Here is a 12,251-nt window from a genome sequence, read left to right as displayed (position 1 = left end):
ATCCTGGGCTGCTCCTCATCAGCCCTTTCACCACCTTTGCTGGCTGCCTCTGGATCCTTTCAAGTGCACCAATGTCCTTCCTAAATTCTGGGGCCTAGAACTGCAAACTTTCATACTCAAACTGAGGCCACAGCAATGCTGAGTACAGCAGGAAAATCACCTCTTTTTGCTCCGGAAGCATTGGGAAGAAGCAGTTGCAGTATGTAAAATCTGGAAATGGAGAAATGAGAGTTTAGTGGGGCTCACTCAGCATCTCTGGAAACTATAAGATCTAGTTTTCCCTCTTTCCACTCATTGCCCTGGAGCCTCCAGCAGCTAACATGTTGCATTTTGTGCTGTTTCACTGGATTATTATACACATCTTTATAGGTGAGTCTTCACCTGCTTTTTATGTGCTTGCCCAGAAAACAAACATTTTGTAAAATTAAAAGCAGTGACACTTGTTTTGTGAAAACAAAACAGGAAAAGTCACTGTAGTATAAAACTTTAGAAATTTTCTTAACCTACTGAGCTAATACTGACAAAGAACTTTTATTTCTTTTTTTTTTGCCTTTTAATAATGTTTGAGCTTGCTCACTGTATGGGCTTGATTAGTTCCCTTGTCCCCACAAATTAACTGATTTCTTTACTGCTGTTAAATGTTTTCTTCTGGCTTTGCTTCTTCATCTGTCTCTCCACAATTCTAAAATGCATACACAGCCCAAACTTAGGAACTGAAATATTGACACAGTAATGAATGTATATACATGATAAAGAAAGGATTTTCTGAGGGCTGTTTGTTGCTGTAAATTGAATATGGGAAAGCATGGCTGGAGATTTTGCTCCTTTTACTGACAAGTGCTCAGTTCACTCATCTAAAATCTGAATCCTAAAAAGAAGATAAAAGTCAAAGACTACTTTGGAAGTCTGGGTCTCATGTGCATGGCCAGCACTGGCTGCATTTCTGCATGTGCATTTAGGCATCAGCAATGCTGTTTCAAAAGTCACCTAAGGTGGGTTAGGAATGTGAGTTCACCCACTGGGGCATGATCTCCTAATAGGAATTGGGCTTCTAAATCACTTGAGGATTTCGGGAATTTCTCTTTCAGATTACTAAATGCTAATTGGCTGACCTCTGCCAGGATGAAATATTCTGTATAACATTAAAGCAACTGTGATGTTCTTAAATTGATCTGAAAAGTAGTAAAATAATTTGGTCAGCAGAGGGGGTACATTGAGGGGCAAGATGTGATCTGTGCCCTATTGAGGCAAAGTAAGACAATTTCCATAGTGTCTGTTGTATAAGAGGAGTTTCATCAGCACTTCGCTGTATCCAGGGATTTCCATATATTTTTTTTGTCTTCTGTCAGTCCCAGCAGAAGAAATAGGAGGGCTCTTTCCTTGCTGTATCTTCAGCCTCAAAATAAACTGGGGGTACTTGCCTCTATTTGGTCTTATTTTCAAAAACTTCCTTACGTGCAGAGGTACAGAGGGGTGAGAATTACCTTCTCTTTCACTTGGCTCAATGCTGAGACTGGGTAGTCCTGAGACTCAGGAAACCAGCAGAGTGGGCAGTTAAATAGGTTTTCTCTGTTTATCAGCCTATTTCTCTGTAATTTCATCATTAGAGAAGCTTCATGAAGAAAGAAAGAAAAAAAAAAGGTTGATAGGAAAAAGATGCCATGTATTCTCCTCAAAGAAGGAAGGTTATTCCAGAAATAATCAAGAAAAAAAAATTATTTTTCAACCATCCATCTTGACTGGAGTATATATGCAGTTGTCCATTGAATGCCCCAGTCTACTGGAGAGCAGACCACTCCAACAGCACCCATTTGAGTTACTGCTTAACACCAACACTGAGGGTTGGTTCAACAAAGACTATAAATATGTGAATGATCTGAACAATTATGAATGCTCCTTTCTATTTTAAATTCTATATTAAACATCTGTAGTCCATTTCTCTCTTATTTGGATTGAGTGGTAAATGTCACTGGCTCCAGTGGGACCATCCCAGGCACAGCTGGTGCTCAGCATGCCCTGGGTTAAATCTGGATGCCACAGAATCACTGCCAAAGGCTGCTGTGGTACTGAAGCTTTCCATACCAATCTGCAGTGTAGGGAGATGTTAACATAAGCTTCACATAAATTAAAAGAGGATTTGAAACTGCAAAACTTGTAACTTTCTAACACAAATACTGGTGGGAAACTGCACTGGAGACACTGGTGCCTTGTGACTTTCCTCTTCTTTTTATCTATTTATTTATTAAGCTCAAGGCACCACTTCTTTCAAAAAGAAGAGCAGACAAATTTTCCTTTGTTAATAGATTGCTTAATGAAGCTACTCTTGTGCCCTGCAGGAGTGGGATGAAGTAAGAACAGAAGACAAGGTGATTTTTCCTTGAGCATCAGTGACCTTAACTCCTGCAATTATTCAAACTGGTCTTGGTTTAACAAGTGACTTGAAAATTTATGCTGACCTGCTAGCCCCCTGCTTCCCTAGGCATACTTCCAAGGTCAACTGTTCTGTTCTATCATCACAAAAAAAGGTTGTTTTCTCTGTTTCTGCTGTAATAAGGCAAATGAACCTACCCTTTCCAAGGACTAAAACAAGCAGCCATCTTGCAAAGACTTATCCTGTATTCAGAAATTCATTTTTTTGGCACATCCTACCATCATTTCCCTGCAAAAGCTTTCTGCCCTTCACACCATGTGGTTTTGCCTGCCTCTGCTCTTCTAGCACTGGGAGCTGTGGAAACCTGAACAAGCTGGCTTATCTTGCCAACAGGATAAGAAATAATGAAGCTGAAATGTCATCCCAATAACAAGTCATGAGGCAGCTTGCCACAGGCTAAAACCTCACCTGGGGAATAGCCCATTAAAGACAAAACAGTTGGAAGCATCTGTTTGCTGTCTAAGAGTCATGCCAAAAAGAAAAGGTATTCAAACAGCTGGCAAAATAGAAATTTTTGGCAAATCAAGGCCAAAGCTGGAGATAATAGCAGCAACTGCTGTTAAGTCCTCTTTGAGGTAGACAAGCTGGCCATAAGATCTGTGGGATGATCCTCTTGCTGCAGCAGATGAACAGATCAGATGCTTCTAGTGTCCCTCATTTCTGGTTTCACCACATGTAAATGATAACCTAGGGGAAAAGGAAAACAAGATAGAAGGACTGATACAGGCTGTTTGAATGTAATCCATAAAATATTTGTTCCTATATGGGAACATCTTAGGTATTGTCCCTTCTAGTACAATCTGGGAATTGCATGGATGTTTAAGAGGAAACAATATGTAACAAAGTTTGAAACCAGATACTAAGGTAGGTGTTTGCTGTAAACAGCAAGTACAGCTCCTTGTTAAGAGTAAAAGCACAGAGCATGCCTGTGCTCTTTTTACCATCAGCATAAAACTTGCAGTTTAAGCTTGTATGTACACAGTGCTCTGAAAGGTAAGCAGGAGAGCTGGCAGGACTTGCTTAGAAACTGGAAAAGCAGTGCAGTTTCTGAGAAAACGTTCCTAGTGACAAATCCCACTCTTCTGCCAGCTTAATTAGGCCTAATTTCACACATGAATAGGTATTTTGGACCTTGCTATTGAGACTGTCAGTGAAAGGAAGCTACAAACATATTTCCCTTTTTAAAGGAGATGCTGGTGAACTGAGAAAAGCAGATGTATTTCACCCCAGGTTTCTGAACAACTTTCAAACAGTCTTGTAGGAGAGAAGATGAGAGTAGAGTCCCCAAATTCTATTTGCACGGGTCCAGTCTGCACTCAGGCTGCCAGCAGCAGCCTTCAGCTTTGCTCACCACGTTTGATGTGAGCAATGTGTTTCACAAGCAGCTGGCTGGGGCTGGAGCAGCAGCAAGCCAAAGCCTGTGAGCTCCTGGATGTTGCCCAGGATTATTGGCTCCTCCAGGCCACTGGAGAAGGCTCAGGGTATGTGGCCTGGCTCTGGACAGGAGTGTTTCATTTCCTGCCCCCTTTTCTTGCATAGGTGGAGTAGTGCAGCAGAGACTGCCAATACTCATCTTTCTTTCTTTCTTCTTCCTTGACAGCCCACGCTGCATCTGAAACTGTTGTCAGAGGAGTAATAGGGCAACCTGTTCAGCTGCCTTGCTTCTACCAGGTGGCACGGTACAAGGACATCTCCGACATGTGCTGGGGCAGAGGCCCGTGCCCAAATTCAAAGTGCAAGGACAAAATTTTGCACACCACCGGGAACAGGGTGACGTTCAGGGTATCTCAGAGGTACAACCTCAGGGGTTATATTTCCTATGGAGATGTGTCTCTCAGTATTGAGAAAGTGACAGCAGAAGATGCAGGTACATACTGCTGCCGTGTAGAGATCCCAGGCTGGTTCAACGACATCAAGCAGAACATCCAGCTGGTGGTGGTCAGAGGTGAGTTTTCAGGCTCTTGTGATCCAGCCAGGAAGGAGAATCTTCTCACTGGGTATGAGCTTAAAATTGGAGTTCATGTGTACTTTTTGTTTGTTTTGACAAAAAGTGTTTGTCCTAAATTACAGTTTTCAAGTGAGGTCTGCAACAAATTACCAATTGGAACTGCAGTTTTGATGAGAAAATAGTGACTTTTTTTTTTTTTTTTTTTCTTCCAAATGAAATATTTAATTTTCCATTGTGTAGCTATATAGGTTTTAAAAGATGATGGACTTTAAAAAGGGATTTACTATTGGAAGAACTCTTGGTGTGAAATTCAGTTTTTCATTTGGGCTTCATTCCAACAGCAAAAAAGCTTTAATTTGATTCATGCCATAAGGAGTGAATTCAGAAATTCATGTATTCAGAAATTTTTCTTCAGAGGCTTGAAGGACTTTTCCCACTTCATATTATTTTGTTGAGCTGTAGAATAACAGAAGTGTTTTACAAAGTCAAGAAGAGGCTGAAAAACATTGCAAAACACAGAAAAAATGATGGTGTCTACTCTCCACAATGTGGAAAGACAGTTTTATTTTTTTTTTAATGGCTTGCACAAGACTCTGCACAGAACTTGTGTGCCTGTTTAAGTGATATAACAGGAAAGTGGGGGGGGAATTACTGCAATCCCATGTCTATCTCTCTGAGGGCAATGGACTTCATATAAAAGCAGTGGTGGAAAAGATTAACAAGAAGCTTGTAGCTAAAAATTAAGGTTGTTTGTTTAGTTTATTTTTATGAACATTTTATGAACAAGTAAAATCACAAAGTTTGCAAGCGTTTGGGTTCCACCACACAAGGTTCTGGCCCTTCCATTTCTGAAGCAATTCACTCAAGCAGGGGGGGTGTTTGAGACCCACCAAAATGAAGAAAAAAGGGAATCTGTAAATCTGAGAATTGCCCTGGCTGAGATATATTTTTTCTGCTAGTTAAAATACTTTTGAAAATAGTGACTCTTCAACCTTCATTCTCAATGTTTTAACAGCTGGGTAATTGTCATTCTTTTCTGGATTGGCTTTCATCAGAGTTGGTTGTAAATGCTCTACTCTGGCTTCTTCTTGGTTGTTTTTTCCATGCAGCCCCTCCAGTGATGACAACCACCACGAGAAAAGCTCCTGTTTCGCCCAAACAATTTAGGAAAACAACTGTTGCTCCCCAAGCAATCACTGGTTATGAAACAACATCAGAGACTGCTCTCCCCCTGACAACCACCACCCCTTCAACAACATCTGCAACCACCACGTCTCCAGCAGTAATGACACTGGAGACCACTGCTCCCCCAGCATTTGCTGTGACAACAAACAAAGCTTTTATAGATACCATGGTGACAACCAGTGTTCCCCCAGATTTTTCATCTGATTTCCAAGCAACTGACATGAGGACTGAAGATGACTCCATGTTCTCCTCAGATGCTTCTGTCCCTCTCACAACTGGTAACTAGCACCAGACTTTTCTTTTTACTGTGTAACAGAGATGATCTGTGCTAGTCTGACTCTGGCTGCATAGAGACTCTCCAGATATTTATGGTTTTAGCTGGGAAGTTTTCTCCAAATGCCTATAGGTATATCTCAGTAGGTTTAAGGAAACACAGGTCAAATATTGTGGATTTTGCTAACCTGGGTGAATGGTCAGGATAGAGAAGGTCAGGCTTGCATTCAGAGGAGCCTTAACAGGCTGGAGAAATAATGTGACAAACATCAAAAAGTGCAACAGAAATAAATGCAAGGTCCAGCACCTGGGAGGGAGCAGGAGAGATTCACACAGCTTTGTATTGTTTTTTTTTCTTGATTGGGTATTGCAAGGGTCTAATGAAAAGTTTAGAGCATGCTCTGCTTGAGGCCTAAAGTCAGTGAGAACTCAGAGCATGCTTAAAATAGAGTATTTACATTGTCATCCCATACAAAGGCTGGTGTTATAATTATTGTTTTGTTGCTCAGTGACCTGCTATCAGATGACTGCTATCATCATAACAATTCCTAGGATGTCACTTTACCCTCTTCATTGACTTCTTTTCTACAGATTGATATCTGCATGCAAGGCTGGTTTTTTCCTGGGTCTTTTATCACTTGAAGCTCTTTCTAACCTCTGAGGACAGCTTTTCTTTATCATCTCTAGTTTTCCAGCCATAGCTGTGCTCTAGTTAAACTTGGCAACACTTAATTACATCATCCACAGCTGAACAGCTGTAACTGCTAAGCACTGACCTTGCTAGTGAAGTACATCACTTATCTGGGTAGGATGAGCTGCAGATGTGAAAACTTGGGTGCTGATTTTCACCTCTTGGTTGCAGATACAGAACTGTACAAGCAGTTTTGAATGCCCTATGAAGGTCCACCTAATCCATGATCTTTAAGAGCGTTACTTCTTCCTTTGTTTCAGTGACTTCTGAATTCCCAAGTACATTTCCAACTGCAGAGGGAACAAGAGGAGCTGACACTTCTCTCATAGTGGAAGACCTGCCAGCTGCAGGTGAGCAGGGTAACGTTGCAAGGTTAGAAGTGCAATGTAGAGAGAAATTAAGAAATTGTCATAGGATGTAACCTGAGATTTTGATTCATAAAGCCGAGTGATTCTTCTGTTTTTAAGATGCTGCTAAACACTGGGTGCTTTCTGTGGCTGATCAAGTGCTCCAAAGATGGAAATACTTCAGTACTTTGTAGTATGAGGCCATGACGAGCTAAGGCCCAAGCTTAGATTAACCTTTTATGATGTTATATTCACTAGCAAAGCTAAAAGAGTAGGATCATAGGATAACAGCAGAAAAGTTTGTTGAAGGAGTTCTTGAACATTCATTTATGTCATCTGTATTTCCAAAGCTTAGAGAACTAGAACCACATTATTCAGAATACCCCTGGAGAGAAGGGGGTGTGTGTGAGGGAAAAACAGCACATAATCTTCATAGAGCTTTCTTAAATCTGTGGTAAGGTATCTGAAAGTAAATATGTTTCCTGTGGTTTTGAGTACTAATTCAGCTTTCAATAACTGCAACCACATGCAAGTCTGACCACAATTCATCTGAGGCAGTTCTGCCACTTAGATTTGTATCTTGTTTACTACCTCTGGTCTCTACCATATCTTGTCATGCTTACAGAAGTGAAAACTCTTTCCCAGAAAATAAGTTTCTACTGTCTTGCTTCCTGGGCTACCCTGGGAAGCCTCCTCTTTCCTTTATGAAGTCCAACATTTTGCAATGACTGCCTGATGTGCAGTTTCTGGAGAAAGCAAAATGTTCCATTTTGGTTGCAAGTTGCTTTATTTCTCCCAGTCAGGGTCAGATTTTGCCCTCCTCATTGCCTGAAAGCTCACTACTCCTAGACTAAAGCAGTGACAACCACAGTGGCCCTCACTCCTTCAGGTGACTGTGCTGGTAAATAATTTCAGTCTCTTTTATTTTCAGGGATTTCAACAATTTCAGATGGCAAGACCAAGAAACATGATGATAAAAGCGATAAGGTAAAGGTTCCTCTAAATTACAAGAGTGTTTAACTAGAAGCCAGAAGAACAGCAGGGTATGGTAGTGATTTTCAATTCATTCATAGTAAAGGGATGGTGTTTAGAAGCCCAGGAACTGTCTATTCATTGGACAAAAAGCCTATGCCTTAGATACTTCAGAAAAACCTCATCCCTCTGACACCTCTGTAGGAGGCAGAGGTAGCATCCTCAGGGTGTGACCAGGTAAAAGGCAACTTCAGAACATTGTTAAGCTTGCCTGTCTCTGATCTAAGCTCCTACTTTAGACATCTTATTGACAAGTTCACATACAGTGGGATTAAGTTAGGCTTAAATGCTTCTGAAGATTTAATAAATACTTAGCTGGTAAATCATGTTGTTTATCATGATCAATGTGTATTTTACATGCTTTGTACTGACAAGCTCACAAAAGCATTGCAAACTCCAGCCCAGTGCAGATATTTCAGAGGTCTCAGCCACCCACTCCTGCATGAACAGATTCAAAGTAAAGATGCTTTTAAAGCTTTTTCAATTTTTTGCTTTTCCCTTTCAGTTTCCCACCTTTGCCGTTCTCATTGTCTGTCCCATAGTGGTGTCCATTCTTTTCATATTGCTGTTCTCATTTTGGAAACGTAAGTATCCCTGAGCATGGAACTGTCAGGTGTTTCTGATTCTGGCCTAGTACAGATGTTCTTCTGTATCTCTGGTTAATCTTCTGCCATGGCCTCTGTGGCAGTGCTCTGTTCGTTTTATGGGGGTTGCTCTCCTTACTCCAGGACCATGTCGCCACGAGGACACCAGGGAGCAGGAGTTGGTGGGGATGCAGCAGGAGGAAGCCTGTGCAAAGAACCTGTTCAGTCACTTGTTGCAGGTCTGGCTCATCTTGTTGGTTCTTGCTTTATAGTAAAGAAGTCCCATAGATTCCTGGAATTGCTCCTGACAGTCATGGGTGTTAACTTAAATCAGAATAAGATCCTTTCTTTCCTGTTTAGCCCACAGAATGTGTGCAACTTGCTATCTTTGCTTCTAAGCTCATCTGAGTTCACTAGAGTTATGTATTTATTTTTGCCATTGTGACATTAATATTATTTTGCTTCTAGGTAAACACACAAAGAAGTTTGTTATAAAGAGGTAATCCATTTTGTGATATCCTATTAGAAGTTCCAGTGTAATTCTTCTGAGAGGCAGGAAGGTTCAGTGATCACTGAGGTGATAATTTTGAGGCAGATATGAAATATGGAAGCATGAGGAATCACCTTGTGCAGGTGTAACTGGTAATATAATATCTTCTGGTTTATTTTGAAAAAAGGATTTGCTCTAGATGAACCACATATTTGCATTCTAGTGGAGAATCATCCCCTATCAAAGATCAATAATTTTTCAATGGTAGATGGTCCCTCACTCCACACCTGGGAGATAAAGACTGGGGACCAATGGGGGACACTTTTGTGAACCCTGTGGTGCTTACCCTTCAGGTGTCATTATAATGAACAGCCCTTTCCTATCCATTGAAATAATGCAAGCAAGGTAAATACTTCTCTGTTGTAAAAAGTAGGCATTGCACCATTGCAGTCAGTGGGGGGACTTTGCCAACATAACAAATAAGAAAGGATGCTCTGAAGCAGCAATGTGCTTGTGTTCAATCCATAATGATCTCTGCTTCTCATTACAGCCTTGGACCTGCAGAAGGCCTCGAAAAAGTTTTCAGTGGAGCTGAAGGAGAAAACACCATTTTTTCCCTCTAAAGAGCTCCCACATCATCTGTAGATGCCATAGAAAATAAAAAGGGGCTGTTTCATGATGTCTTGAGAGATGCACTGAGCCCTCAACCAAAGCCCAAAGCTTCAACTATGCAAATTTAAAGTCTTTGTGCAAATTTTGCCATGCCAACTTAAGTAAAATTTATTGAATATAGAAGCTTCTTTAGGAAGGCACTTTATACAGTATTCATAGGTGTTTCTGGCACCTGCCTTCTTACTGTATTACATATACCATAGTACAGAATACATGTACCATACATGTACCACATTAGAGAACTGCATCTGGTTTTCTTCATTTTCACTAATGCTCTTCCTTGAATACAACTTACACTGTGAGGAACAGAAAAGGGAAGAATTAAGGCTGCCTAACTTCAAATTGCCAAAAAAAATTAAAATAAATCACCAAATACAATTTTTATTGCTTTTATGTAATCAAGAAAAAAATAGGACACAAGAATGCTGTGAGTATAAATCAAAAATGCCAATTACTTATGAGTACAAATGCTGCTTGTGATTCAGCATGTCTGAATTGCCCTTGGAAACTATATTAATAAACTTTGTAATTTACTGCTAGCAATTGTGGTTTTTATGCCACAGGATTTAGTTATTCCCCAGGTGTTGAAATGACTGATGTTCTGTCTCAGCTCTCCACAGAAGTACTGTAGCATTTCCAGAGGGGGGAAAATGCCCAGAAGACAACCCTGCAGGGAACTTTTTCCTATTCTGTCCCCACAAACTCATTTGTCAGTACATGTCTCCCTCAGCAGTGTGCATAGGGGATCCCCAGATGTTTGGAGCTGCCTTTTGGTACTCACAACTATGACCCACAAAACCCAGAAGGTTTTGTGGTGGAGTCTGCTTGGCAATGCAGACCTGCATCCTGCAGCCCCAGGGTGCTTCATCCAGGGCCCCAGCACCCAGTGACAAGATAGCATAATGCTGTCTGCCTGGGTTTTGTATGGATGAGATTGGGGTTCCCAGTCCCACCAGTGCTGTGCATTTATCCTTCAGAGAAGTTTTAGGTAAAACAGAGAGCAGAAAACTGGCTGAGATCCTGGGGAAAAAAAAAAAAAAAAGCAGACATCTTGGAAACCTGGCTGTCAGGTGCTCATGGGAGGTGGGTGAAGCCATATCAGTATTTCTGAGAAGCATAGGCAAAAATGTTATGATCTCCATGGAAGGGCTTTGGAGACACTAAAAACAGTGAAAAAGAGCTGCTGCTGCTTCTAGTGGGACAGAAGGGCTGTGGGGGAGAATGTTGGTGTTGCTGCTACAGACAAAATTTGTCCTCAGTTCTCTGCATCAACCAGCTGTCCCCACACTCCTGCTCCAGCTGCAGGGCCAGCAGCAGAACCTGCCATCCCTATTCCCAGGACTTTGGCACAGCAGAACTGGCAAGCAGGCTGTGGCTATTTATGTGCTCAGACATGTATTATTCTTAGAGGACCCTGAGGATGGGAATGGTTTGGACATTGCCAGTTGTCTGACATGTGCTGCCATAATGATTGTTCTGCAGCATGAACCTGGTCTTTTACTCAGCTGGGAAGACTGCAGCCTTCATGTGGCTGCAAGGCAGATTGGCAACCATGGCAAAGTCCATCACTTTACCACACTAATCACACCCTTTCAGAGGGGGCTTTTGCTTGTGTTTCCTCTGGGTTGAGATTCAGGCTTTAAAAAGCAGGCTGAGTGGGTTACCAGCCCGGGGGCATTAGTGAAGTGGGACATGGAACCTGGAGGATCATCTACAGGACACACTGCAGAGCTTTCGTGGAGCACGCCGAGGTCTTCACTAACTGCAGGAATAGTATGGGAGAAGGTTCAACTCTGCAACACTCTTCGTTATCTCCATGGCCTGGAGTTCACCAGTCCCTTCTACTGCAACACTGGGCAATGAAAACTTGAAGTAAAAGCACATTGTGGGAAAAGTGTTTAATCAGAAGAAAACATTGTGTGGCAGCTCTGAACTTCCCCTTTAGTCATGGTCAGGGCTGTGGTGAGACTTTTTCACTCTACAGCATCTTCTCACAGGCCATGAGTCTAGGAGGCTGCAGGGGACATTTGTCTGTGGAGTCCCACTCAGTTTCACCTGGGTTCATCACACTGCTGTGCACCCTGGTCTGGAAGCACTCTGGGAGGCTGAAGAGAGACTCCAAACAAAGGATGTGGCCTTCAGGTTCTCAGGTTGGGTTTGCTCAGCTGAGACCTGTGTCTGTTCCGTTGCTGATGCCAGCCCAGCACACAGTGACTCTTGAGCCCAGGGGCCTGGCACCTGCAACTGCTTCTAGGCATGAAACCTCCCCCAAATCTGTAATTTAAAAAAAAAAAAGGAAAAAGAATAAAAAAATTAATAATAATAATAATAAAAGAAAACACACAACAAACACTTCTGATATATTCCTTCAAAATAAAAAAAAAGGGGGGAGAAAAAAAGGGTTTATTTTTTTTTGCAGGGCTGGGCCAATGCTTTTGGTTTTATTAATTAGCTCTGCATTATTGGCTGCTTTAAAGGAGGGCTGGCTCTTGCTGGAGAAGGTTCTAGCACATTTGCTGTGGTGCCGGCTGGTCCTGCAGGCTCTGCTTTGGGGAGCTGCACAAAGGCAGAAGAAATAGGAGGCAAGAAAATGAGTTC

The 12,251-nt window shown here is 41.8% G+C and overlaps 1 protein-coding gene across 2 annotated transcripts; it reads left to right on the top strand.

Moving 5' to 3' along the window:
* The first annotated feature begins 270 nt into the window (after positions 1 to 270).
* On the top strand, positions 271 to 10,192 carry TIMD4 (T cell immunoglobulin and mucin domain containing 4). Of its 2 annotated transcripts, XM_030459410.1 has the most exons (9): positions 271 to 369; positions 4,032 to 4,376; positions 5,489 to 5,842; positions 6,789 to 6,878; positions 7,807 to 7,862; positions 8,413 to 8,491; positions 8,636 to 8,730; positions 8,960 to 8,990; positions 9,532 to 9,553. In XM_030459410.1, the coding sequence occupies exons 1-8, from the start codon at positions 321 to 323 to the stop codon at positions 8,984 to 8,986; spliced, it is 1,095 nt and encodes a 364-aa protein (XP_030315270.1). In that variant the 5' UTR covers positions 271 to 320; the 3' UTR covers positions 8,987 to 8,990; positions 9,532 to 9,553. The 2 variants fall into 2 exon arrangements, with proteins under 2 accessions (XP_030315270.1, XP_008500301.2); XM_008502079.2 differs by lacking the exon at positions 8,636 to 8,730 and having other exon boundaries at positions 9,532 to 10,192.
* The last annotated feature ends 2,059 nt before the right edge of the window (positions 10,193 to 12,251 follow it).

The sequence above is a fragment of the Calypte anna genome, chromosome 13 (assembly GCF_003957555.1).
Source record: "Calypte anna isolate BGI_N300 chromosome 13, bCalAnn1_v1.p, whole genome shotgun sequence".
NCBI lineage: Eukaryota > Metazoa > Chordata > Aves > Apodiformes > Trochilidae > Calypte > Calypte anna.
This window is presented reverse-complemented; position numbering and strand designations above follow the sequence as displayed.